The following is a 27,479-nucleotide window of genomic DNA, read 5'->3' as shown; positions in this document are numbered from 1 at the left end:
ATTTATCTATTTTGGAATAATTGTTCAGCTTTGCTGAAAATCCTGTTCTAGAAATGAGGTACAGAGCTCTTGAAGAGTGGCAACTTTGCTTGGAAATACAGATTTCTCTATCACTACCACCACAGTGGTATTTGAGCACCTGCTGTTGCGGAGAGGTAGGAAAGAATAAAGCATATGATGACATTTCTCTTTCCTTCTGTCACTCACAGCCCTAACACACATGCACACAGTCTGGATTTAGTTCAACACACCAGGCTCCTTTCAACTTTCTTATTATCCCCAAACCAAAACTTGCCCGGCAGAAATTCCTCTTCCTGCACACAGGACTGGGCATGTTCTTTCCACTTACCGAAGAATTTATAGACCTTGTGGCAAAGAGTTAAAGGTCTTTGCTGATAGAGGGGGAGAGAAGAGATTCCAGAAGCAGAACTGTAGAAGAAAACTACTTTGTACCCTGTCGTACTATAAAGACATTTTACTCTAAGTTATCTTCAGTACTACCTGATAGGTCTCCAAGACTTTCAGCAAATGATGACCTCTAATGTAAGAACTGTGACTGCCAGGAATTCTTTGGAGCTGGGCGGTATCTGCAGCGAGTTGGCAGAGAAAGAACAAAGAGTGTGACCACAGCGGGGAGAGCAGCGTGGCAGCCAGGAGTGGCAGCTGCCCGTGGCATCCTTCCAGCAGATGTTCTGCTCTCCAGCAAAAGCGAGCGTTTCGGAGGACTCCAGCAGCACTTTGCCTAGGGATCTGATTTGTTGCAGCTATGTCTATTTGGAAAGAAAATCCACAACTTTGAAACTTTCCCTTGTACAGTTCTTAAATAATTAGGTTACCTTCTTATTTTTGGAAACCTGGTTTGAATATCTTTGGAATATTATATTGGAATGCAAGTAATCCCACTCTTTGATGCATAATGTCTTGAGATTTGTAGCATCTAAAATTTCATTGGCATTTGGAGTCAGAAACTGCAGAGGAGAGGGGCATTGCAGGTACTTGATCTGTACTGTACTGATTGTCCAACAGGTTATTCTTAAGCACATGCTAAGTTTGTAAAAGAGCAAACACCAAAATTTGTCAGTGATCTGTGTTTTAGGAGGGATTTACTGTTTGCAAGGTTCTGAAAAGTGGTATCTGAAAGATCCTGACCTCCTTTGCAGACTTCTTGCGGGAGTCTTCGTTCATTAAACTCCACTGCAAAGACCAAACAGCCATTTTCCTGGTTTGCTATTTAAATTAGGCAACTATTACTTCAAGATACCAGGCTCCCCAGTGGATCTGGGGAAAGCTGCTGTGCAGAAAAATGCAGTGATAATGAGAAGAAATTACTTAACAGTAAGTAGTTTGCAAACTTAGCCTATTCTTTTAACACACAGAAATTTTTTTCACCTGTAGAAATGCATTTACTGGCTTTACAGTCTCAAGGAAGCTTAGTTATAATTGTAACTTTTTAGAAGGAACTTTCAACATCTGATGGAAAATGCAAGCTGAAATGTGGTTTGCCTGCAAAAGCTTCTGTAACCCTGTGGATTTTATGTGGTTTTATCACATGATGCTTGCCTAGCCTAGGACATTGTTGTTTGTGTCAGAGATAAAATGCAATTCTAGTTCACGAGTTTCTGCTGAAGTCATATGATGAACATTCACATGTTCCAGCCATTGTGTACTGTGCTGAAGCCACAGATACTAGCCATTAGCAAATCTACATATTGCATGAATTCAACGTACTCACCAGGATGTCGTAATGAGAGGATACTACTATGGGAAGCTGTGTATGTCGGTAAAGCACAGGACTCAGCGGCTAGTGAATGTTTCCTTCCCCTCTGCCACAGAATTACCAATTTGTCTGCACATTTTTCCTTCAGGCTTTCTGTGGCAGCAGCTCTCTAATGGGAGCAGCAGTGCAGACTGCTGCGTGGAGCTCGATGACGCCTGACATTTTCTGCTGTTTTGCTAAATCTCACCCACAGTTAGGGCCAAATAAAAGTCAGCTGTCCCTAACTGTGGGTGAGATTTAGCAAAAAAAAAAAAAAAAAAAAAAGTAATCTGCACAGCCTGGGACAGAGGCATGGGATTCCCATCTTGTCCCTCATCAAAATCCCTCCACAGCAGTAAGGCAGTCATCTTTTTGTACAGTTGTTGCTGATTATCGAGCAAAGTCATGAAGTTAACCACCCTGTGCCTTGGGTATTTCACACTTTTCTTTATGCCTTTTCCTTTTTTTTTTTCATAGCTATTAAAAGATTGAGACATACTTATGTTTCTGAATGAAGGGGGAGCTTGTGATGTGGACCTGTGAGTCCAGAGATAAACTGTGACATGTAACAGCACTTCTGTATTTCCATCTGTCCCGCGAAGGCTTTGCTTCCAGCTTGCTCTTACTGGTTTGGTGATTGTATAGGAAATGTTAATTAAGAAGTCTTAGGGCAGAGTTAGTATGTAATTTTGAGCAGTGTAGACTATTTCTGTCTCCTAGTGCTGCGCACTAGCAAATGTAAATAATGCCAACCTTACGTGGGTGTGTTGAAGTATAATGAGTGTATGAAAAATACGTTGAGATCTTTAGGTGAAGAGGGTTGCCTAATGCTAGCGTAAATGGCGTTAACTAACGTGGATGCTGATCCTGCTTGGGATGCTGAGATTCGCAGGGGAAATCGCAAATGTTTTTAAATAGGGAACGAAACAGTAGTGGAGCGTCTCCCTTGCCAGTGATTGATAATACTGCGTGTGTAGAGTGGGCACAGATCCTACCCATCCTGTATGTCAGTTCCAGCTCTATCTGAGCCCTCCTAACTCCCTTTTTTGCTGTGCTTTCTGTCTGAATCTCTGTCAGAAATCACCCCTTGGACCATTTCTCCATCGTTTTGTGAAACTTTTCTGGCTTCTCTGTAACACTAACTGTGTTTCTCAGCTTTGTCCATTTTCAGCCTTACAATTCCCTCGTACTGAAAACGAGAGGAACGTGTCACCTCTGTGCCACTCTTTAAAAAGACTAGGGGACTTAGACACCGCTAGGGAGAGATCTATAAAAATAGTATCTTTTCTCTCCACTTATCCTTGTAACATGAATCTCTCTTGAATTCTGTGTTGTTCTTGCTCGATTATTCCCAATCACTGTGTTTTCCCATACATCCTGAACTGCTCCTTGTCGTGATCTGGCCGGCATCGTCACTCTGGAGGGCCGTGCCCATCACACTGCTGTGTCACCTCCACCCCAGTGGGCACAGGGAGCAAGATGAAGACAGCTGAAGCCTATTGTTGCCATCCTTCCTTTAAACACTTTGGTACCATCCTTTCTCCTAATCCTGGGTCTAAAAAAGTCATTTGTAAAGCTTCAGAGATGGATGGCTACTTAGGAAAATGGAGTTGGAGCGACATGTTAGCTCCTGGCTAATTGGAAGTAAAACAGCTCAGCTTTCTTTCGTACAGCCAGGCTGCAAGAGATGCTAATGAATATTCTGTTAACTGTTTTCCTCTGGCATAAGCCTTTCAGCTGTTAAATATCTTACCTAAACAGGTAAGTACAATGCTGCTAAACGGTGATTTCAGGTTGTAGGTCTCAGTGTGTCACATATGTTGTCTGTATTTCAGAAACTCTGCAGCGACGCTCAGGTGAGAGTTTTTGGGAAATGTTGCCAACTGAAGCCTGGAGGAGACAGCTCTTCTTCCTTGGATAGTTCAATAAATTCATCCTCCTCGTTCTCTGATCCAAAAGAACAATGCCCAAAATACCAGGTGAGTCACTCTTCCTCTTTTTTGCATAACCCATGTCAAATACGAACGGCAGGTGAGGTACTGAATGTTTTAAAAAGCTTGAAATTAGAGGCTGGCGGTGGAGAGCAGTTTTCAGTCAAAATCAGACTTTGGTTCTGACTCAGCAGTGTTGAATTCTGTAGCTTTGGGTTTGAAGAAGTCTAAAACCAACCAGCTGGTTCTCTTGGAATGTGTCTTGAATGGCAGCGATTTCTCCAGGGCGCTTGTTCTGTCTTATGACTCAGGTGATAACACTCGTTGGGTACAGTCAGACTTGGCACAAATATCTGATCTTGGTATAGATGAGGTAGTTTATTTTCCCTGGCACTTAGCGATAAAGTAAATAACAGAGAAATGCACTATCTATAGGGATAGTCTGTGTAACAGCTTTATAACAAGGGATTCAGTGCGCTTGAGTTAGATTTTACATAAGAGATTTTGGCCATGAGAGTAGCTGGAGTCATCTGACACGGATATATTTCTGTCATCTCTCCTTCCATGGATCACAAGTGTTTTATATTAAGCCACCCTAAAATAGAACTAAGCCCTTCCACTCTTTGTAATAAAGTAATTGTGTGTTTGAGGGAAGCTGCTATCTCCACAACCTATTCTGAAGTACAGTACTACTGATGTCTTAATCTACCGTAGATATAAATGAAGAACCTTTCAGTGCTGAATTTCCCACTGTCATGTTAGCTCTTGCTATATTTGGTGAGCTGCGTATTCTTGTTTTCTCTTTCTCATCACACTCTTTTCCACAGCTTTAGTAAGGTGGCTGAAGATCTGTTTTCCATTCCTCCCTTCCTGGAAGGGCATTTAGCTGCGGTTATGAAAGGAAGACACATTTCTGTCAGCAGCTTCCTTCCAGCACAAAATAACCTCCTTCGTGCATTGTGTGACCAAGAAAAATGATGTCCCCCACTATCCAGAAATTGTGTCTCCTACTGGGCAGGCTCTGTGCAAACAATGGTCAACGTTATTAAAGGAAATTAATTTTAGTGGTTGGCATGACAGTGTATTTTAAAGCTGTGGAAAGTTTTCCCTTTTAAGTCCCCATTTCCTCACGCGTATCACTTAGGCAAAATCTTACCAAATTGAACTGAAATCTTGTGTGGCTATGTGACCGGCTCAGAAAGTGTGCGAGAAACTTTCAGCTGAAGTTGGTCTTACACAGCGTATTTGTTGTAAGCTATCTACTGCATTCCCCATACTCCTTCCAGGCTTCCCCAGCAAGTGAGCCATAAATACACGAGTTCTTTACTGCACAACAAAATTTTGTATCATGTATGCAGAAGGGCCGGAGTAAGTTTGTCCAGACATCAGTCAGCCTGGCATTTCCTATCTTCTAACTGTCGTGTCTGGTAACCTCAGAAGTTACTTAATGTATTTGCAGTATTTATAAGTTCTTTTGTTTGTTTTTTTTTTAAAGCTATAAAATGGAAGTCCAAATAATACAATGCTGTAGGACTTTTTAAATAGTTTTTTATGTTTCCTTGTTTAAATGTACTTTGACTATATACGAGCAACTTCAATTGCAAGGTGAAATACAGGGTTTTGTTCCAGGATTCCATATTTTTAATTATGTCCTATCCAGATCCCTCACAAATGTGATTAGAACCCATTAAGATGAAGCTGAATACGGTTCTAAGCTTGCCCACAATTAGTTGCACATTATGACACTAGTGTTACCTCCGTACCTGCTTGTCGGTGTAGTCGGGACTGAAAGTCTTTCTGATTTGTTGATCACGACATTTGACATTTATTTCTGTACTGCGTTTTTAATTTACATATGTACTTTGTTATTGATAGGACAGTATGTACAGTATGTGGAATATTAAATGCTGTAAATGTATTCAGAAATGTAATTTCCAAATCATGCAAATTTCACTACCTCTAATATGCTAATGTGCAGTAACAAACACTTCTGGGTGTTTTATGGTCAGTTTTTATGTGAGCTCGTAAATATGACCTAGGGAATTGGTTTGTGTCCAAACTCCCAGTGCCGGAGGTTGTGCCCTTTTTGCCAGATGTTCCTTGGCAATTTTTTGTTTTGAGTTTTTAATATGTAACCCCTTTCCTCAGTTGATTGCACTCTACTTTGGTCTCGTGTGACCTTTATTTTGCAGCATTAAAGGCCCAAAGAGTTAAGCTGTAGCAGTGTTTCCATATTAAATGCATTAAATATGTGCATCTTCTGTTATGCATGGTAAAATTATTATTATTAAGTGTAGGTGAAATGCCAGGCTGAAACAGGCCATGGGTGCATCTTATCACGCTCTTTGCCTTCAGCATTGCTTGTCTCCATCTTTCAGAGGAAAGGGAAACCCCTATAATTATATTTGAAAGCAGCTGATTTTCACTTGCTTTTTAAAATTCGGTTGCTTGACAAAGAAAATCAATACTTTATCTTAAAGTATTTTTCCTCAGCTTTAGAATTAGATTTTCACAACAGCAGAAAGTTGAAACCAAAACCAACCATCAAGGGCTTGACATTTTATTCAGAATGTGTCCTTCAACTGGAGATCTGCAACAGATTTAAAAATAACAATCATAACATGTGGCTGTAGTAATTTGCAGCATTCTTACTTCAAGATTTCATGATGCTGGCAGACCTGTCATTTCCTAGAGCCATTAACATCTCTGCTTATATTTCCTTGGAGCTGCTGGGTCAGACTGACTGATTTTTCAAGTCTAGTTTTTCCAGTACTGCCTACAGTGCACCTAGGCAGTTTGATATCCTGGGAGGTAAAGATGGACATTTCTCTGAGACCCAGCTAATGATCAGATTTTGCCCTGTCATATGAACACCAGCAAACCTTGCAATTGTATTCTCATTTTTATAACTGTGGTTGCTACTTCTAGTCATCCTCTATCTTTCTTGCACTGATAGCAGATTTCAGAGGTTAATAGTATGTCTGTTAAAGTACTATCATCTTAATTGAGAGTGCTTGAGAAGAGCTAAAAATTCAAAAGTGTTATAAGTGTGTTGCCTTTTGGCTGATTAGCATTTCCTTGTCCTGCCCTTGTTCTGCGGGCTAGCGAGAGCAGAACATTGAGTGATCGTTTTCATATCACTCCTTACTGCTGGTAGGAATCCGTGGTGTGGACACCCTGTCCTTGGTTGTGCTCTGAGCTCACTGTCTGATGCTGGGCAAAATATTTAAATATATTCCGAGCCTGTGTAGGAATCCGGGTAAGGATCCTGGTTGTTCAGAGCTTGGATAAGGGATATGGAGATATGGCACTTAACATTTTCCAAACACAACGTTATTTCTGTGACTGGTTTTAGGGACCTTTTGGAAGGATTACTCCAAGGAAGTGTTATTAGTTATCATGCACCTCAAAGGAAATGTATTGCTCTCTTGCACAGTACCGAAGTACCTCATCTATGAACTGCCAGAGCTCTGTGAGTGTGTGATCACGATATTTTAAATTATTCAGGGCAAGGCACAAATGGAGAGCCAGCACTAATACTCTGCTAGCCTAGAGATGAAACAGCCCTGCATAAAGGGACAGTAATCTCAGTCATTGAAAGTATACAAATAAGATGACTGTCAGCTGAGCAGTCGTCTCCAGTTGATTGCCTTGAGTAACTTTTTAATTTTAGGTTTTTGTTTGCAGTATTTGATCTAGCCTGTGATGTGGCATAGTGACGTTCCTCTTTTGTATTTAGCCAGTATGCCTTACAGCAAGCTCTCACCAACTGAGAGGCAGGAATTGCACAACTTAAGCCGGGCATCATGATGCTACAGCTCTGTGCTGGTACCATCACAGGAGCACCAGGGAAAGATGCATCAAATATAAAATACCATCCGTGGACAAGTTATGAATCGGTCTTTGTCAAGAAAGCACTGGTCCAACTTGGCTCCAATGCACAGTCTGTATAAAATCTCCAGTGAACTTGTGATTCTTCTTGTCAAGCAGACAAGGTTTAGGCTTAACGGTTCTCGTTCAGTAAGGTGTGTTACCACACTCTTAAACTTTTTAGTCCCCTGACTCAGTGCAGTTTGAATCTGCTTCCCCTCACCCCTGTGGATGGGTTAGGTTTGTTGGATGATCTTAGTGGTTTAGCTCACAGCCAATGTGAAGATCACTTTCTACGCTAGCATTATCTTTATTGAACTGTTCAACTTAGCGTGTTCAACAGTGTTACAGCAAGATATTTTGCATGTTTATCTTTCAAATAAAGAATATTTTTTTCTTAGTTGTATGTTGCCTTAATAGAAGTGTGCTTCTAAAATGCTTAAAGACAAATGTTGGTGGTTTGTTTTTTTTTTTGCAGGGTTCTCGGTGCTCCTCAGATGCTAATATGCTTGGAGAGATGATGTTTGGCTCTGTGGCCATGAGCTACAAGGGCTCTACATTGAAAATTCACCAGATCCGGTAAGATTAATTTTTTTACTGCTGGTCTTTTCAGAAGACTTACTCCTTAGTGCTAATATGTTATGAATCGAATGCCACAAGTGCAGAGTAAAAGGAATTTCTGGGTTTGCTTTAAAGTTATTCTGATGTCACAAAATATTAAAATATTCTGATGACACAGAAGGCTGTTAGGTTGTGTTTAGGTCTGTAAAATCTGGAGGGTTGTGAAATGGAAAACAAAGCCTGTCTTGGCGCTGTGTTTCTGACTGACATCTTCCTTTTTGTCCTCTAGCTCACCTCCTCAGCTCATGCTCAGCAAGGTTTTCACAGCTCGCACTGGAAGCAGCATCTACGGAAGTCTGAATACGTGAGTCCATTACAAATTGTATCTATTGCACATAAGCAGGTGAATGTAAGAACACAGAAGACTTTTTTGGGACCCTCCAGGTTCTTTCTCTAGAAAAATGACTTCTTGTTCCCTGATCTGTTACATCCTGTCACTACTGTCCTCACCTTTCCCTTGCGGTTGTCTTCACCTCAGTTTGCTTTAAGTGAACAGATGAACCATTCCTTTAATGCTGCTATGGTGAAGCTTGATATTGTAAGGTACAAAAGTACCCGCAACCACCAAAGGAGAAGGGATGAGGACATAACACTGGAGTTGAGGAATTCAGTCCAAGATGAAGAAAACGGTCTTACAAAAACATTTGGCTTCAGAGGGTTCATTGTTTAGTTTTCTGTGTATTAACTGACCCACCTGAGAACGTGGCTTAGGCTATGAAAGCTTTTTCTAGTGGAAGCCTGCATTCTTATCTTGTCCGTTCCATTCGGGCTGTAATGAAGTAAGACTATACTGAAATGCAAATCACTGTTTTTGTTGTATGTTTTATGTTTGTTACAGGTTGCAGGACAGTCTTGAGTTCATTAATCAAGACAGCAATACATTAAAGCCTGACCACAGTACAATTATGAATGGACTTCTTGGGAATATAGGTAATTACAAACAGATTTTATTTCCTGGTATCTTTAACTGAGTAATCATAGACTCTAGAATATGAAGTCTTCTAAATAGAATCAAATTTAAGGAAAAAAAAAAAAAGAAAGCTAAAGATGTAACAGAAAATTAATGTTGGAAGTTTGGAGGAGAATAAATTGGACAGTTCAAGGAATTAGCAGTGGTTCAATATATACAGCTGTATATGTGTACATAAAATACATAATAGGAATATTTAGATATACTTAAGTTCAAATACAGAAAATGTTGGAAAAGAACAGTCTGTAGAGCTTTCTAAACAGCATATCTCTGATCAGACAGGATTGATTCTGCCTCTCTCAGTTCCCCAGTTTTATTTTCGTTAATAATTTTCATTCTGTTCTGTACTCTGGCCACCTGAGTGCATGTGGCCGCGTGTTTCGTACTAGTCTAAGTTAACCTTGCACAGTTGCGCTGGAGTTTTTGATCAGATTAGACAGAATATCTTTTTGTTCTCTCCTCTTTCTCTCTCTGTCTGACTGTGGAAGCTAAGCAGTCTTGAAAAGCCATCTGGCATCTTTGGTTCTCAGCCTTCGTGGAAGTGCTGTGGGTGAAGGCTCCGTGAACGTTAGATTACAGAAAGAGGGGAAGGTCTTGGCTTTTCCCTGTGGGAGCGGTAGACCTGATAGTAAAGATACTGTACTTTAGGGCTTGGCTGTCCAGTATAGCAGGCTGATGAGCTTTTCAGCACATCCTCCCTTTCCCTTGGTTTAGATTGTTGACTTTCCAAGCAAATGTCTGTTCTAGTAGGTGGAATAAGGGGCTTCTTTTTACGTTTGCTTTCCAGAATGTATGTAAAATACACTTTTTTAGGGTTGAAAGTAAGGAGTGAATTTGATGTCTTTGTTGCTGTAGCTGGGTTTCTGGCTTTGACATGGTCCTAATTCTTGTCAGGTGTGTTTACTTCTCTCCTTCACACTGACTTTGATAAGACTATGCTTAAGCATGGACTTAAATGCTTTTCAGGCTCAAAAGCTGTATACCTCATTAAAATCATTCCCAGTAGTCCATTTCTAAGGGAAGCCAATTAATGCTGTAAGAACCTATTATCTATTAAATGCTTCCTGAATTTACTAAGTCAGGAAAGTTAGAAATACGCATTTTTCTTAATATTCAGCATTCCTTTCAGACTTCAATTGTGATTTCTCACAGTGCATGAGTGAATGAGGTGCCTGATCTAAGAGAGGCGCTCACTTCATCTACTTTTAGGGTTTTGTTGTGGTTTGTGCTTGGCAAAAGTTTGCTGTATCACCAGTGTGATCTGAACTGCAAGTTCAAATTCAGATAATGCAACTATTAGGCGTGGACTCAGTATGATTTAGGTGTAGTCAGTGCCACCCATTCGTCTGTGTCCGGCTTTGTAGTGAGGGTGGCTCTTCCCCACCGAGCAGAAAGGATAACTGCCCTGAGAGCTGGCCTGGAGGTGTGCACCTCGGTGCAAGGGCATGCAACAAGAAGTGACGAGATTGCCTTCTAGAAGAGGATGCTGAAACTTTCTTTGTAATTGAGCTGCACAAATTTTCAGTCGGTTCGACAGTGTTTGTTTACAGTTCCTGTTTCAGCGCAGAAGGAACCATGGGTAAAGTAGGTAAAGAAGTTAATCTGTAACTGCAGCATTTCTAACAACTGTGTTCAACAGCAAAGACTGCTCCTGACTCACTGGCTCTTGCCAGCCTGTGATAGGAGAAGGGTCTATGTGTTTTGGATGGGAACTATTTACAAGCTGCTTTTTTCAGATATGCTGGTTAAAAAAAAAAAAAAGAGCACTGGTCATGTCCTTTCCTTTAATGAGTAAAGACCTAAGAGAATGGGAGGGAGCTTTGTGGAGGTGCAGCCTTCATGTTTTGTATAATCAGAAAACTTTGAGCTGTAGCTTCAAATTTAGCAGAGGGACTGGCAATTAATTCATTAAAAATACCCATGCGTTTTTCCTGGCTCTGTGTACAGTAAGTACACTCTTCCCCTGGTATATCTACAATCCGGTATTACTTTTAAAATGGACTACTGAGACTGCTAACATTTATTTTCTGTGTGATCATTTCGCTAAACTGATGTACTGACTGTTCTCAGAACAACTACTTCAGCCTTTAATTTTCTGTTGGTTCTACTAAGATGAATTTCTGCCTGCCTTCTCCCCCTTCCTCCCCGTCGTCTTCAGCAACAGTGTTCCTCGGCCACCCCACCAGTGTGGATGTTAAAACAAACATTGTACTCCATGATGAATCTCCTGTTTGTGATCAAGTTAGGCTTTGAGCCTGCATAAATTAATTTTTTTTCAACTTGGGGGGGGGGGGGGGGCCTTGGAGAGAAACCCCATCCTTGTATGGGAGACAGTGTAAAGCTGGGTCTATTATTTTAATTCTATAAACACTATATAGTTCAACTGTAAGCCATATCCTTGAATCAACATTCTTGTTAAGCCTAAGAGCTGTTCTCCTGCATACTGTTAGTCTGCATTTATGTTGGCTTGTATCTTCTCCCTGCCCTGGCCCCCTCCCTACAGACTGTTCTGCTTTACTAACCTCATTCTTTCATGTGTATTTTACGTTTTGCCATGTAGGTCTTTCACAGCTTTGCAGCCCTAGGCGGGCATTCTCAGAGCAAGGTCCGCTCCGCCTGATCCGGAGCGCCTCTTTCTTTGCAGGTTTGCAGTATGCTGTGTGCTGTGCTGTGTGGCTAGTCTAGCTGGTGTGACAAAACTGTGTGGATTTGTAGTTTAGCCCTGGAAATAAGATTTATATTTTTTTAAATGCAAAATGGACAGTGATGTCTGCTCTCTTACCTTTTTGGATACATGCTGTAAATCCCCAGAGGACAGCAGGCATTGTAATAGTCCTCTTTGGGGTGGGTTGGTTGTGTTGTTTTGGAAACTTATATATTTAGTGGTGGATTTCATATTTCTGGAAATAATATTTCACAATCATGTCAAGCTATTTTTATCTGGACTTGTTTCAACCAAACTGTAAAAACTAAAAGCTAACCTAGGTTCATTTAAAATGGACATTTCTTGCTTTTAGTGGCTGGGTCTTATTTCCATGGCTGAGTAGCTTTTATTTCACACACGTATTTGTAAAATGTATCACATTTAAAGGCTGTTGAGCCTGAGACACTTTTGATCTTGTGTATATGCAGACTGTGAATCTGGACAGCTTACGGTTTAGATGAACAACCAATGCACTGCTCACAATTTAAAAGTATTTATTTTCTTCAAGACAGCATTGTAAAATCCTTTTAAAATTATATATATATATAAAATACCTGAGAAAGCTGGTATATGAATGAAGTCGTGTTTATATTGGTTTTGGTGGGGCTTTTCTCTATACACTGAGTACTACCAATGTGACCAATATCCTTTTGGTACATTAAAATTTCATTGAAAAATATCTCTGTAAAGAAACAAAGTGTACTGGTTTTAGTTTGTACTAAAATAGGTGTGTGGACTTCAGAAAAATACATACAGGCTTTTCAGATAAGTGTTTTGGCTTGTTCAGCTAAGCAGCCTTTCTTGGTGATGGCCTTGTGCAGTGCTGTTGATCTGAATTAATGAGCATGTTTTTGTTTCATTAATTACATGGAGATCTGCACACAAGAAAGGAACTGTATATTCCCCTGCTAATTGGTATTCCTTGTTTTACAGTTCATAGCAACCCTATGGATATGCCTGGGAGGGAGCAGAATGAGGACAGAGACAGCGGTATAGCAAGATCTGGTAATGTCAGTTCCATGTGTCGACCCTGTAGACTCCAAAAATATTCAGTAATATTCGTCACTGAGATGTCTAGACATCATCAAATAGTTTTTTCCTGCGCTGAAATGTGATTGTTCTGTTTTGTTATGTATAAGCATTAATGCATACCTATATGTATGTGTACAAATGTTGTAGGCGTCAAGGGTATTGAGTTAGGAACCTCACAGAGGTAATCGGAACAGCAGTGCAATTTACTAAAGCATGCTGCAAATAAGGAAGCCAAATTAAATACTGGAATGAGTTTGCAGCATTTCTAAACGATACTTGTCATCTCCTTTCCAAATTGAGGAGGATGGTAATGTTAAAACATGAACACAATGCCCCTCTCCCTTCCCCCCAAATTCAGGATACTGGGCACTTAAGGTTAGGTTTGGAAAGGCTGTTACAGGATGTGATTAACGTTACTCCTTTCCACAAAGAATTTACTTCCCAATACTTAGGGCTGATGAGCAAGGTGCAGCCTGTATGTTGCCTATCATGTAAAGCTGCAGGACTGTCCCACCCTTGTGGTGCTTGTATATCTTGTTAATGTTGTTATAAACTGGTTATTTTTAGATAAGAAACATAGTTAAGCAAAAGAGAAGGTACTTGAGAAGCAACACCAGTTTATCTTGAGGGGCTTCGTTTAGTTGCTGGTATTATTTTCCAAATGCTCTTTCTTCTGGAGAAATTTTTATTTATTCCTCTTATTATTGCAGCATCTCTTAGCAGTCTGCTCATCACTCCGTTTCCATCTCCGGGCTCTTCGTTTAACAAAAGCTGTGCTAGCAGTTACCAGAGGCGTTGGCGTCGCAGTCAGACTACCAGCTTGGAGAATGGGGTCTTCCCTCGATGGTGAGCTGGGAATGAAAATGCTGTTGCTGCCCATAAATTTTCCACCATTGTCAGCTTGATTCTGCTCTGGCATATGTACATCTGCTCTTGCTGTTGCTTTCTGTGGGGTATTTACAGAGGTGTAAGTCAGGCTGCACTTCAACGCCTGATTTTTTTTTTTTTTAGTATCTGTTTTCTTCTCAGCATTCATTGTTTTGCACTAACTAGAAAGCCTTCAGCAAAATGTAAACCTGTAGGCTCTGCTTTTGAGGAGAAGCAGCCCTAAAGTCCCACTCAAAACACAAATTCTTGGCAGAGATGGGAGAGAACTAAAATACCATATTCTGATCCCACAAACACTTTGAATCTGGTTCCAGCTTTTGTGATTGCAGGATCAATTAATGGTTGCTTGTAAAAAATTGCAAAGTGGATGTTATCAAAGGTGATGATTTGACAACACGTGCGAACAAAAGGTGTTTACTGAAGCTATGTTTATTGCAGTAATGTTCAAGAATTGAATTACACAGGAAACCGAGGTTCAACTTTAAGCAGTGGATTACATTAACTTTCTATTTTTTTCATGCTTCAAGGTCCATGGATGAAAGCTTTAACTTGTCAGATGACAGCTCTGGTCCTAGCCCAGGAATTGTTAGGAAGAAAAAGATAGCAATTGGGGTTATTTTTTCACTCTCAAGAGATGAAGATGAAAACAACAAATTTAATGAGTTCTTCTTCTCACACTTTCCTCTTTTTGAGAGTCACATGAACAAACTGAAGAGTGCAATAGAACAGGTAAACACAGTCTCTCTTGATTCTTGCACTTGTATTGCTGTATGTTCCCCCCAGCCCCGTCAGATTTAATTCCTAACTCTTGTTACTAGTTTACAAACGTGGGATCAACTTGCTGTTGGGTATTGGAATTGCACCAGGGAAGAGCTTTGCTCCACAGCATCTTTGATGATGTTTCTTATTGCTAGCAAAAGCACAACACAGGGTGAGGACAGAGCATGCTGCATTACGCTACACGGATTGCTGAAAGCTAGAACAGTCACTAAGCTGTGTAAGCTCCTAGCAGGCCCTGGATCAGCCAAGGGGAAAGGTGCTTTTAAGGCCACCTCTACCTCCCTGCTTCAGCTGTATCTGAGTCTAGTGGATGGCAGGGTCAGAGCCTATCTCGAGGCTATTCCAAGCTGTAAATAAATTATTGAGCTTTTTTCTTTCTCTTTTTTTTTTTTTTTTTTAGCCCCCTGATTCTGATGTGTAGGAAACTTTCAAAGATCAAAGTTTGAAATGTGCGGTTAGATGTGCTTCAAATCTCTCTTCTAGGAAACACTTAGTGGTTACTTTGCCACTGCAGTGAAAACTTTGACCCCTTTTATGCCTTGAACGATGAAAAGCACAGAAGAAGCAGAAGCTGCAAATGCATGTGCCTCACCTATCTTTCCTCAGATATGAAAGTTGGCACTTGTACCATCATTTTATCACTTCAAAAAAATTATTTGCATGACTAGTTGCATGAAAGATAAAGTCAAACACATGACTTCGTTTTCCATTTTCTGTGCTTCTGTAGCTATGTGTTACTTATCTGTTTAATGATTGTTTTCAAGGCTATGAAAATGAGTCGTAGATCAGCTGATGCCAGTCAGCGGAGTTTGGCATATAACAGAATTGTTGATGCCCTTAATGAATTCAGGTGAGCAGTTTGTCTCCTATCTTTTGTGTCTGTTTCTTCAAAAGCATTCAAGTCTGTTTTAGGAGGATCTTCTCCTTCGTGCAGGATAAGTAACTTGTAATGTCTAAAGTCTTCTGCAGAAGTTAGTACAATAAAGGTATTGGTGATAGCAAGCCATTATAATCTGTTTGTATTTTTAGATTTTGCCAACTGTGTATATCCATCAGGGCTTGGCGTGAACAGGACAAAGATGATCAAGGTTTTCTGTGCTTTAGGTAGTAATGAAGCTCCCAGCAACCTCTTAAATTATCTTTTACGGCCTGTTGAGAGGGGAAAAAGAATTGCAAAGCCGCGTCAGGGAAATCCTCCTCTAGTGTATATTTTCCTGATGTGTGAGCAAAGCAAGACCTTTACTGTGCTTTAAATTCTGCTCTAAAGGCGTTTCAGATAATCAGTACTAAGAAGGACTATCTTTTTCACACAGTAAAATGCAGTACTGTAATCCCTTGCTATCAGTACCTGCAGAGCGTCTCTATTCAAATACACAAAGTAACGCAGATAAGCACATCCCTGGCATTTAACTGTATTTTCTTTCCATAGTTTAAGTCATGGGGAGGGAATTAAGATGAAATCCGTCTGTTTCAAGTGATTCATCTCCTCTCAGATGGGAGTGGCAGGGTGCTTCCTTTTCCAACCAGTGTAGAGCTACTTTTTAAAGACATTATAGAAGACAGTGCTCTGATGTTGTAAAAAGAAAATCCTGATATCGGGATGTATTTTACTGAACAGTGAAGGATCGTCAGAGCTCACTCATTTTTCTACAATTCCACTTACTACCTGAATGCCACGGATTAGGTCGTGTTGCAGGATGAAGGCACAGTATATTTTTAAATTTTTTTTAATTGTTTTTTTAGAACCTCACCTCCGGGCGGTTGCGAGGGAGGGCAGAGGATGTGTTTGGTAGGGACAGGAGGGCAGGGAAGAGCGAGCACGTGGGCCTGCGGTGAAAGGTGGATGGGGTAAGCAGTGCCAAGAGAAGGAGCAGAGGGAGCTCGTGACTGCTGGGAGCTGCCGATCCTGCCCAGGGGCCCGAGACGAGTTCAGCAACTCTGAGCAGCCACGGTGGTTCCTCCGCTCCCCCCAGCTCTGCTCTGCCTCTCCTCCCTGTTCTCACCCAGAGCCATTTCTCTGCATTCCCAACCCCTGATAACACCACCTCCCCAGCTGTTTTTCCCAAAACTTCCCCCAAAACATTCCCCCTCAAGATACATTCGGCAGACTTTGCCCATTCTCCTTTGTCCTTCCAAGTTAAACAGTTCCAGAGTGGTGGGGAGGGGCGCGTATCCCAAGTCAAACGTAGGAAAAATAACCCTGAAAACACAAGCCAAATCCCCCTCGCTAGCTTTTTCCTCCTTGGAGGGAAGCTCAGCGGCGCTGAGCTGGGATGGGATGAAGAAGGCTGCTCTTGTCGGGCTGAGGAGGAAAATAATGTCCCACCGGACATCAGAGGATTGGCACTCTCCTGAGCCGCTGTAAGACGCCATCATTCACATGACACGGCCATTGCGTAACCAGCACTGGAAGCATGTGTCTAACTACCAGTTTTATGCCGAGGTTTCCATGGTGATATAAATATTACTCTTTAATAGTGTAACGAGGTAAATTAAATCCAGTTTAATTTCATATAAATGAATTTCCTGGGGCAGCAGACTTTGGCAATTCTGTGGGTTTGGTTTTTTTGGTGTTTCTGGTTTTTTTTTTTTTAAAGCGAGGGCATTCAGAGGCACACACCAGCCAGTGCCCCCAGCCCGGGCAGGTCCTGCAGGCGGGCAAGGTCCTCGTGCCCCCGGGGTATCTCGGGGTGGTAGTGAGTGCTGCCGTCAAGAAAAGCGTTTCTGTAACATGCAAGAGCCGCTTGCTTTTCAAAGCAATGCAGTATGTGTCTGGTAAGAAAAAAAAGGCGTATTTAAATACTGAAGGCTGGATGCAGAGATGCTTTGGCGCAGGTTCAGCAAACCCATTTAGGCCACTATTATCTCCTTAGGCGTCTGCTTTCCCGCTGAAGTCACGGGGAAGTCAGGAGCCCGAGTCCTTTGGTGAACCTGAAACTTGCGTTGATTCCTGCCCTCTTAGCAAATTGTGCTGGAGGGAAGAAGAGTGCTGACTTCAGTGGGTTGGTGTTTCTAAAACGTAATCCCGTGCTGGTTTAACTCATTGCAGTCTCTTTTTTTTTTCCTTTTCTTTTTTTTTTTTTTCCTTTTTTTTGGAAGGAGAATTTTTTTTTTTTTTAAAGCCCAGATTTTCGGAGGTTCTCAAGTGTAGCTGATGTGCACTCCTCTGGTGATTAGAATAACCTCAAATCGCTGGGGCATGGGGGGGACCGGCTGCATGCTGCCGTGCTGAATCAGAGAAGGGAGGAGGGAGTGTGACGGTTGTTACCGTAGCCGCCTGCCACCCAAAAGTCCCCCTCTGCAGGGAAGGTGCTGTGGTTGTAGGTCAGCCAGCTGCTAGCCTGCAAGCAGGGTTATTGTAAGGAGCTGGCTGCAGGGTCAGCCAGGTATTTACAGGCATTTACCTGCCAGTAGTGGGGGTTGAGGGGGGGTGAAAAGGAGACAGCAAAACAGACCCCTTCCTTTGCTCTTGTCGTCTCATCCTGGGAAAAACAAAGCTGCCTTCTCTGAAAGGCCTAGGCTGCTTCTGCAAATTGATGCTATTGATAAATTTGCCATCAGTTTGGTGCCTAGCTCCAGGCCTACCCTTGCATCACTTTTCACTTTACAGCAATTTTTAATTTTCTAAAGCACTGATGGATTTAGCTATTAACACTTGACTTAGAGGCTTAAAACCCTCTTCGGATGTCAGCTGTGCAGACACATGACTTATGAAATAAGCTACTGTACTTGCATAAACATTTCAGCTCCCCCGGTCCCTGAGGCCAATGCAGCACATTGGTAATACAGATTATGCATCTGACTAATACCTGTGTGGCAAATATGCAGACTGGCAAGGAAACACTGAGCGCAAGGCCTAGGGAAACACCTCTCTCTGCTTTCTGGCAGTCAGATGTGATCCTGTTTTATGCCAGTAATTTTTAAGCAGCTTATGCTGCCGTGAACTGAGTGGTGCGTCTTGCTCAGCGGTGCAGGCTGGCCCCTGTGCATGGGCACAGGAGTCGCATGGGCTCCCTGCACGGGGGAGCCCCGCTCCTGCACTCATTGCAGCAATTATTGCCTTTGTTTTCTTCTTCCTTTTTAAGGAAAAATAATCTTTGGAAGGAAGGAATGAGGATAGGGAGCAAATGCATGTGAATTAAGTTTTATAAACCAGTGATTATTTTTCTTTTTTGAAACAATCCCTAAAGAGATTGTTGTTCTGTTGTTGCTATTGTATCGCAACTCTGAAATAGCAGAGCAGCTCTCACAGCACGGTGCTGAGGGTCGGAAGTGTTTTCCGTAGGGAGGAAAGGGGCTGCAGAGGGATGCTCTCATCCACGCCCAGCCACTCGTTTGGTTTGTGCAGCCCCAGGGAAAGACGACTCGGACTGGTGCTAAAATCCAGGACAAAGGCCGGGGAGGTTTGCGGGTGTGTTTGGGCGAGGGTGAAGCAGGAAGCAGAGAGCAGCACAACACCTGACCCACGGCCATGCCGCGCCGTGCGGAGGGCGGCTGCCGCGGCCCCGCGCTGCTCGCCTCGGTGCCATCTGCGCCCGCAGAGCAGGCAAACCCCCAGAGGGTTTGTAGGAGCCGTTTTGCTCAGGTCTTCGTTTTCGTTTGGCTGGGCTGTGCTCTGTTTGGTTTCAAGCCGCTGTTCGATGCGAAGGTGTTTCCTGAGGAGCTCCCCCAGCCCCTGCGCCTGCTGCACCCATCGCTGGTGCCGAGGTGCCCGTCAGCTCCAGGCTAGAGTTCGGCAAGCCAGAAGCATTTCCAAATATAAACCATTTTAAATGTACTGGAGCCCTCAAAAGAACAGTCTCTCTCATTAACTGAACTTTCCCTTGCATGCTGGTGTGCGTGGGGGACGGCAAGCGGAGGGGAGGGGGCTGCTTGCTGCAGATTTTTAGTGGTTGTTACTTTTTAAATCCGGCTAACTTCCCTGTAATGTTTTGGGGTTTTTTATTTTTTTTTTTGTTTTGTTCTTTAATAAACAGAAGGGAGAGCGTTTCCCTCCGTGTTTGCAGAGCTGGAAAGCAGTTAATCCTTGCCCTTGGTTTCTGTGCCATTGCTGCCTGCGCTGGCATGGAGGGTTCCCTGCACTGCAGTCACATGCCTGCTGGCCGCCGGCCAGGGCAATCTGATCTCTCTCTGAGGAAACACTATCAGTTGCAGATGCAGCCAGGGTTACCAGAATAGTAAATAACGAATCACAAGACTCGGTCTATCTTTTCAACAAAAACAAATATTTTAATATGTTGGTTTTAGTATAGAAGTAGTTTCTTTTTTCAAAACAGCCGAGCTGCAAGAGGCTTGGCTTGGGTTAGTTTGCATGCGAAGGAGAAATAAACTGTATTTTACGTTAAGTTGTGCGATTGATCTTCAGCTTCTAAGGTCAGCTGTGTCTGGGGGGTGTAAGTTTCAATACTTGTTTTGAGCTTTGAAGTCCCTGGACTTGGGGTTTCTCCCTTTCTTTGGGCCTCTTTAACATCCACTCCAGTTAATGGGCTGTGAACAGAAACCTTTCCCTTAATAATCCCACCGCTAGTCCCAACTCGCTACTGCTGAGGCATGAAATCCTGGTGCCCCAAGAGCGCTGCGCTGCCGGAGACCCTCCGGTTCCCACCGCGGTGCCGGTGTCCCCTGGCTGCATGCCCCCCGCTCGTGTCTAACCTGGCAGGACTGTTGTGCCCAGGTCTGTAATCAGTCTGTGCTCTTCTCCCAAGAGAGGACCAGCAGCAGAGGGTTAATGTAGAGCCGCTCTGAGGCTGCTCTAAACTGACCCAGCAAACAGCAAGCCCTCTGAGTGCTGGTGGGTCTGGTAATTTGACTTTCCCCCCTCTCCAGCCCGTTGACTGTTTTCTGGCTTTCCCATCGTGCCTGTGGCAGTGGAGTGTCTGAAAAGCTAACCTTTGAGGAAGACAGGGTTGATTTTGACTGTTGTGAACACACAGGGTGGATTTTGTATTTAATGAAAACTGGTAGGAAAAAAAATGGCAGAAAATGCTGCTGCCCCCCTCACCCCCTTTCTTCTTGAGCAGTCCTGGTGACTTCGGCACAGTGCACGGTCACCTTTGCCGCCCTTTGGGGAGCTGCTCAGGGGGTCTCGTCACCGTACAGCTGCTTTCTTCTCTGCTGAATAACCAGGGAATAACTCCGTCCTCCCCTGAGTGCCCCTCGTACCGGCACCGTTGTGTGCTGCTCTGCTGCTGACGTGCCGGGCTCTCACTTCCTAGGGAGTTTCATTTTAAACACTAGACCACAGAAGATTTGGCAGCTGCTGCTTGAGTGTGTTTGCCTTCCTGACGTGCAGAGCCATTGCTTTACTTCTGGAAGTGTCTATAAATTTTTCGACCAGCGTATCGGAGAAGATCTTTATAAATCAGGGGTGGTACTAGGGATAATGGGATAGTGTAAATCTTTGCCTTGTAAAACAAAAAGATCTCTTCTAGAAAAAGTAGTGCATTAGGTGGGGAGAAACCTGAATTGATCAGTCATTTCCTTTGTTGTTCTGTGTTTTTTCAGGCTTACATTTTTACCGCGATGAAAACACAGGTTCCTATAGCGTCGTAACATAGGCATTGTACTTAAAACTATAATTTGGTTCAGATTTTAGAGGAGTTTAACAGTAATCTGAGGGGTTTCAATCTGGTGTTTTACTGCAGAGCTAAAGTTTTAATCGTGTATTTACTGTCCTCTGTAGAGTCAAAAAGGATGTGGGTAGGTGCACCATCCTTGAAACCGTGGGGTAACTTTGACTCTCACGCACTTTATTTAAAGCTAAAGAAGTAACCTGGTCGCCTTCTCTACAAATCCCCACTTTGGTGGGGTTGGCCTGGAGAGACAGCAATTTTTTAAAGCAAGGAGGAAGTTAAGGTATTTTTATAAGTCAGATGCACATAAACTTGCCCTAGTCATAAATCAAGCAGAACTATGGAGGATTTACATGTTTTAAATGAAATGGAGAGAAAGCAGGGAGGTTACAACAAAAAACCATTGATTTCTTCTCCATTCGGAACAGGGCAGCTCTTGACTTTTGACGGTGAATGCTGCTGTGCTTGGGATCAGTGCAGGTAGATGCATGAAGAACCTGTGACGCTTAACTCTGAGGTGGAAGGGTGAATTAATACTATTTAATGAACAACATGGTTTGGATAATGGTTGATGAGAGAAATTTTGTTTCTGATAGAAATGACAGCTGGAACGAAAGGTTGCAGTAAATTCTCTGAATAGGGATCTCTGCCTTTCGTTATTTTGTTTAGTCTGGATTTTTTTTTTTTTCTTTCTAGAACGACTATTTGCAATCTCTACACGATGCCACGGATTGGGGAGCCTGTCTGGCTTACTATGATGTCGGGGACACCAGAAAAGAACCAGCTTTGCCATCGCTTCATGAAGGAATTCACTTTTTTGATGGAAAATGCTTCTAAAAACCAGTATGGTGGATTTTAGTTTTTAAATTGCATATGTGCTTATGCCTTTTTATTTCAAACCAATTTTTGAATCTGTTTTTAAAATCCGGGTAATCAAAGAATCAAAAGACCATCCATAAATACTTTGTTTAAAACAAAAACAAAAACTAGAAAGAATCTCATTAAATGCCTGCTTCCCCACAATCCTCTAAATCTTGGTAGAGGCTAAACATTTGAAACATGTCCATAGGAAGCGCGTGATGGGTGTGTATGTCTGGAAGGGGGTGAACATACCTTATGAAATGCATTAATCTACCTTTCAAAATCAGTTATCATATGACGAGCAAGGTTAGACATTCAGTAAGAGCCGTGTCTGTAATACTGTCTGACCGCAAATTGCTATTAAACCTGACTTCTGTAAAATGCCACTAAAGAAATTGTGTGCTTCATTAGTACTCACCTTTCTGCCCTCAGGACAAAGCCCCGAGCAGTTGTTAAAAATTGAGAAAGAGAATGTTCTTGATAAACTCAGGAGAATCTGATAAATTTACTCTTTTGTCAACACTTCATCCTCTTTCCCCAGGGCATGAATAGGGGAAGTTTTTAAAGCGTTTGGCTCCACCGAAGTCCTAAAACGAGCACAAACATGTGAAGTTTGAGTGGGAATGGCACTGAAAGACCAGCTGTTAGCTCTGGGGAATCTGCTCCCTGCAGGGTGGGGAAGGGGCGGTCGCAGGGGAAGGGGCTGCTGCTCACCGTCTTCCAGCTTTGCCGCCAACTTTGTCATCTTTTCTTTCCCCCAGATGGGAGGGGGACAGTTAGCGGTCAGCGTGGTCCACCTTCTCCTGCCTCAGTGCAATGGGAGAAACCGTAGGGAGTTAAGAAAATACAGAAACTGTATTTTCTTAAAATCGGTTCCTGCTGCAGTGGAAGCTTTTTCCTGGGATTAGCCCCTTTGGTCCCTGCCTTTCTGAGCCCTGTACATCTCGGTTACATTTAAATGGGCATTTGTTTGGGTTTGTTTGCTTGCTTTGTTTTAAATACAGTAAGATTTACACTGATGGAAGCAAGAGGAAAATCAAGCCCCATATCCTTTTCAATCCAGTTTTAAATCTCCTTTCCTCCTTTGGCTGTCTCCAGCGAGGAAATGGGCCTAAATTTAAACTGTAGGGTTCCTGATGCTTGTAAACTACTTAAATAGCATTATTTTGAGGCTCGGTGGCGTTCGACTGTTTTCCTCCCTGGGCACCTGAGCCGCTGCGGCGGCCGCCAGCACCATCTGTTGGCATGCGGGAGGCTCTTGGCTGCACTTCTGCACGCTCCTCCTGCCGGGAAAGGGGACTGGGAAGGAAAGTCTTCCCTCCGCGGAGCAGAAACCATGCGCTATCGTTACAATAAATCAGATAGTTAACATTTTTCAGAAAGGTTTTTCACCTTACTTGCTTAGCTAGTGAAAACTGTTTTGCCAGTGTAAGGACACAGCCTTTCTGGCTGAGCTACAGAACTTTGGGGGTTTTTATTTTTGAAAAGGAGCAGCCATATGTGCTGAAATTGCATGACAGTTAGATGAAAGACTACAGCACCTAGTTATTTTACAGGTTTGGTAGCAATAGTCTTCCTTCTCATCAGTGGTCAGAGATCTTAAGGGCTTGGGATCTCCTTCTTGGAGTACAGAGGCCACACAGTGCCACTGTTTTCTTACAGTGAACAAAGTAAGTTGGTTTTGAGATGTTTTACAACATAAAGCTTGCAAAATAGGAAGTCTCATAATTATTGCCAAACAGAGGAACTGAGATGCCACAAGTTTAAAATACTGCATTTTACTTTAAATGTGTGTTCTAAAAAAGAGCTTTGCAGGGGTGGGAGGGAGGGTACAGCCCTCCCTTCTCTCCCCAAAGAACCAAGACCGAAGGGATGATCTCTGCCGACTTTGTTAGGTTGTTTCTGCAATCCTTGATCCATATAGACTGTAGAACTGCTGTCAGTTTAACATCCTGAGTGTGTACGTGGAAAAAAACGATGAACATTTTGCTTTCAGGTTCTTACCAGCTTTACTGACTGCAGTCCTGACTAACCACTTGGCCTGGGTCCCTACCGTCATGCCAAATGGCCAGCCACCGATAAGAATCTTCCTGGAAAAGCATTCTTCCCAGAGCGTGGACATGCTGGCCAAAACTCATCCATACAACCCACTGTGGGCACAGCTCGGTATGTGGCAAACATCTCTAAACCGTCCAACAGCTTTACATCAATGGGTATGCGCGCGGTGGTTTTTATGGATGCTTGTTACTCCTCCCCCAAGTTAATTTTTTTTTTTTTAATTCAAAATGAGACAAAAGTGTGTATTTCAGGCTTAGAGGTAGTCACTGTGGTTTTTTTATATGTGCTGTAATTCCTTAAGGCATTATCAATTATAAAATGGCAGCCAAAAAGTAAGGCCCTCTTTAGTCATCTATGGCAGGTCTCTTAAGGTCACCTGCCCTGGTGATGATGGGGGATTCCAGTCCTCCTCTGGTCCTCCCTCTATAAGGAAAATCGATTTTTATTTTTTGGAATGCTGCTATCAATAAGCCTGGTTCTGGAAAGAGCAAACCAAGGAAATCCATCTTTTGATAAGAAATGAACAGACTCTCAATACAACAGGCAGAGGAGCGACACAGTACAGGCGTGACTAGGCAACCCCCTGGGTAAGGTCTCAAAGCCTAGTCGATCGAGTAGCTAGTCACACTGTCTTCTAATTGCTGAGTAGAGAAGAGGAGATGAGCTTCCTACTCTCCGGTCAGATTGTCTTGCTGTGCACACAAACTCTCATGGAATTTGGTTAGGGAAGGGAAAGGAAACTTCTGCAAGGTTGCCCTGTTCTGGTATAGGCAGGAATGGCTAGGGACTTGGCAAGAAGACTTCATTTCAGAGCTCATGGGACTCAAGGGACCCACTGTGCTTAGGTTGGCCTTCGAGGCCTCTTGGATCCCTTGTCCCCCCATCCCCGCATTCATGCGGTGCCCTAATACCTCCAGAACAACACAGGCACTTCCTCAGGTGAATCTGGAGTACGGTCAAAACAACCCATGCAACCCATAGTAGAGCTCAAGGGGAGGGAAGAGAAGAAGGTTGGCTTCAGCTATGCGCCCGCCACTGTCACTTTTTGCCCTCATTCTTGGCCTAGGTTTGTTTCTTCTTAGGGCTTTCTCTTGGTGGGTAAAAGTTCAGCCCAGTTTCCAGACTATCCAGGGTAATTCAGAGCAGATGCCTCGTCTCTCCCATGGCTATATAAGGAACCCAGGAGACGAGCCTCCAAAGCTAGACACTGAAGTTAGGTGGTGCGAATACCCCCTAATACGTGAGATCAGATGTCTCCCTGACCAGCGTGTCACCTTACATACGATACCAACAGCATCTTTGGGATTCTCTGTATTGAAAATAAAATACTAGCATAGCTGTCCTCACTCTTCTGCTTTAGTATTTTTCTGTTGTAGACCTGGCCGTTGAAAACTGGCCACAACAATTGTCTGTTAGAAGAATAATTTATTGTAAAGATGCAAAATAATTGTCTGTTTTATTTCCTATTCTAGGTGACCTGTATGGGGCTATTGGATCACCTGTGAGATTAGCAAAAACAGTTGTGGTTGGCAAAAGGCATGACCTGGTACAGAGATTGCTTTATTTCCTTACTTACTTCATCAGATGCTCTGAGCTTCAAGAGACACATCTTCTAGAAAACGGGGAAGATGAAGCCATTGTCATGCCTGGAACTGTTATAACTACCACGCTGGAGAAAGGAGAAGTAGAAGAATCTGAGTATGTGCTTGTCACAATGCACAAGAACAGGGGCAACTTGCTGCCGACGGAGTCTGAAGAAGTGAGAACTCCGAACTGTAGCTGTAAATATTGCAAATGTCCGATTTCCCTTGCACAAAACATAGAAGCTGTTTCACAGCAGGAGAGAGAAGATGCTCAAAACACTCCTAAGGTAGAGCTGGAAACCTCTTCGGATGAGAACAGAACTATTGTTCCTGACGATTGCCAGGAAGATGCTGTTGATGTTAAGCAACCGAGACCCTGCCTGGACACAAAACTAGAGATCGTGGTGTGCACAGGGTCAGCTTCACCAGAAAAACGTGTAGTGACGGAATCTGGTTTGGAGCCAACAGCAAACGTGTGGAGGAACGAAGACTCGCTGGAATCGGGCAACCAGGCGGTCAGTGTAACAAGGTCACCCGGTATTGCCGTGGAAAAGAAGCCGCCGGATAAGCTCTTCTGCGATGTGTTTCCTTGCAGCGCTGCCGAAGCTCAGACAAAGGTGACTTTCCTCATCGGAGATTCCATGTCACCCGATTCAGACATCGAACTCAGAAGTCAGGCAGTAGTGGAACAAATTGCTAGGCATCACAGCCCGCCAGCAACAGAGGAAGGAGTGCCTGCTGATCAGAACTGTGAAGCTAAACAAACTGTTGAGGACCAAAATAGAGACTGTGGGACAGCTGAACCCTTTCCTCAAGTTGCTAGTGAGCATCAGAGCTGGAATCCAAATGCATACAACGCTGAGAGCATGAGTCTGTTTGACGAATATTTTACTGATGACAGTTCAATTGAAACCCGGACTATTGATGATATTCCAGGGCAAGCAGCTACAGACCTTCTTGCTCACAACACTAGTTTAGAGTTTTCTAAAAAGCTGTGTACAAAGACTAGCAAACCACCTAGTGAGTTTTGTAAATTTATGGACTCTGTTCGACAAGAGACCTACAAAAACTGCTTTAATGAGCAGGACCAAAGAGAGAAAATCTCTATTCGCGTCCCCCATGGGGACAGAGAAAACATAGAGAAAAAAGTCGCCCCGGGAATTGATTGGGACATTCCAAGAAATGAGAGTTCAGATAGTGCCCTGGGTGACAGCGAAAGTGAGGATACAGGTCATGATCTAACTAGACCAAGCGGTAACTATTACGGAGGGGAGCAAGAAGATTGGGCGGAAGAATACGAGATTCCCTTCCCTGGGTAAGCACTATTCAGCAGTAATAGCGCCTAAAAAAGATAAGAGCCTCTTCTCGTGTCACATGTTTGGAGGAATGTAGCCTAACTTGGCATCAGTGGTTGGAAAAGTGTCTCTTGAGCTTGCTGGTTGTAAAAGAATATAGAGAGATCAGCGGTCTGGAAAAAAATATTAATTGTGCATTGCGATCTTGGCTCGTATCCTTTTCTTCCAGAATGGGCTGGCTGCAAAAGCTGACTTTGAACTCTTTCTTTTTAAAAAGTGCTTGAATGGGAGTTAGAAGAGAGATGCTAAATGTGAAGATGCAACCTCTCTGTAAGCTGAATTTGTTTTTTACTATTGTACATCTCTTTGATATGCTTTTCTTGCAGGTCAAAATTAGTTGAAGTGAACTCTGTCCAGCCCAGTATTGCCAATTTTGGAAGATCCTTACTAGGTGGCTACTGTTCGTGTTACGTCCCTGACTTTGTTTTGCAAGGAATAGGAAGTGATGAAAAGCTGAGGCACTGTTTGGTGTCAGATTTGTCTCATGCTGTGCAGGTA

The 27,479-nt window shown here is 42.9% G+C and overlaps 1 protein-coding gene across 2 annotated transcripts in view; it reads left to right on the top strand.

Moving 5' to 3' along the window:
* The window catches only part of FNIP1 (folliculin interacting protein 1), a 45,579-nt gene that overhangs the window by 13,341 nt on the left and 4,759 nt on the right, over window positions 1-27,479 (top strand). Inside the window, exons 3-15 of one of the 2 annotated variants that reach the window (XM_009322724.1) lie at window positions 3,592-3,735; window positions 8,036-8,136; window positions 8,408-8,482; window positions 9,017-9,108; window positions 11,709-11,792; window positions 12,786-12,857; window positions 13,595-13,730; window positions 14,300-14,501; window positions 15,317-15,402; window positions 21,821-21,967; window positions 23,982-24,151; window positions 25,516-26,941; window positions 27,308-27,476. In XM_009322724.1, coding sequence (XP_009320999.1) covers window positions 3,592-3,735; window positions 8,036-8,136; window positions 8,408-8,482; window positions 9,017-9,108; window positions 11,709-11,792; window positions 12,786-12,857; window positions 13,595-13,730; window positions 14,300-14,501; window positions 15,317-15,402; window positions 21,821-21,967; window positions 23,982-24,151; window positions 25,516-26,941; window positions 27,308-27,476 — 2,904 coding nt within the window. The remainder of the gene's footprint in view (window positions 1-3,591; window positions 3,736-8,035; window positions 8,137-8,407; window positions 8,483-9,016; window positions 9,109-11,708; window positions 11,793-12,785; window positions 12,858-13,594; window positions 13,731-14,299; window positions 14,502-15,316; window positions 15,403-21,820; window positions 21,968-23,981; window positions 24,152-25,515; window positions 26,942-27,307; window positions 27,477-27,479) is intronic. The other variant, XM_009322726.1, reaches the window with a different exon arrangement.

This window comes from Pygoscelis adeliae, unplaced genomic scaffold, assembly GCF_000699105.1.
Source record: "Pygoscelis adeliae isolate BGI_AS28 unplaced genomic scaffold, ASM69910v1 Scaffold34, whole genome shotgun sequence".
Taxonomy (NCBI): Eukaryota; Metazoa; Chordata; class Aves; order Sphenisciformes; family Spheniscidae; genus Pygoscelis; species Pygoscelis adeliae.
This window is presented reverse-complemented; position numbering and strand designations above follow the sequence as displayed.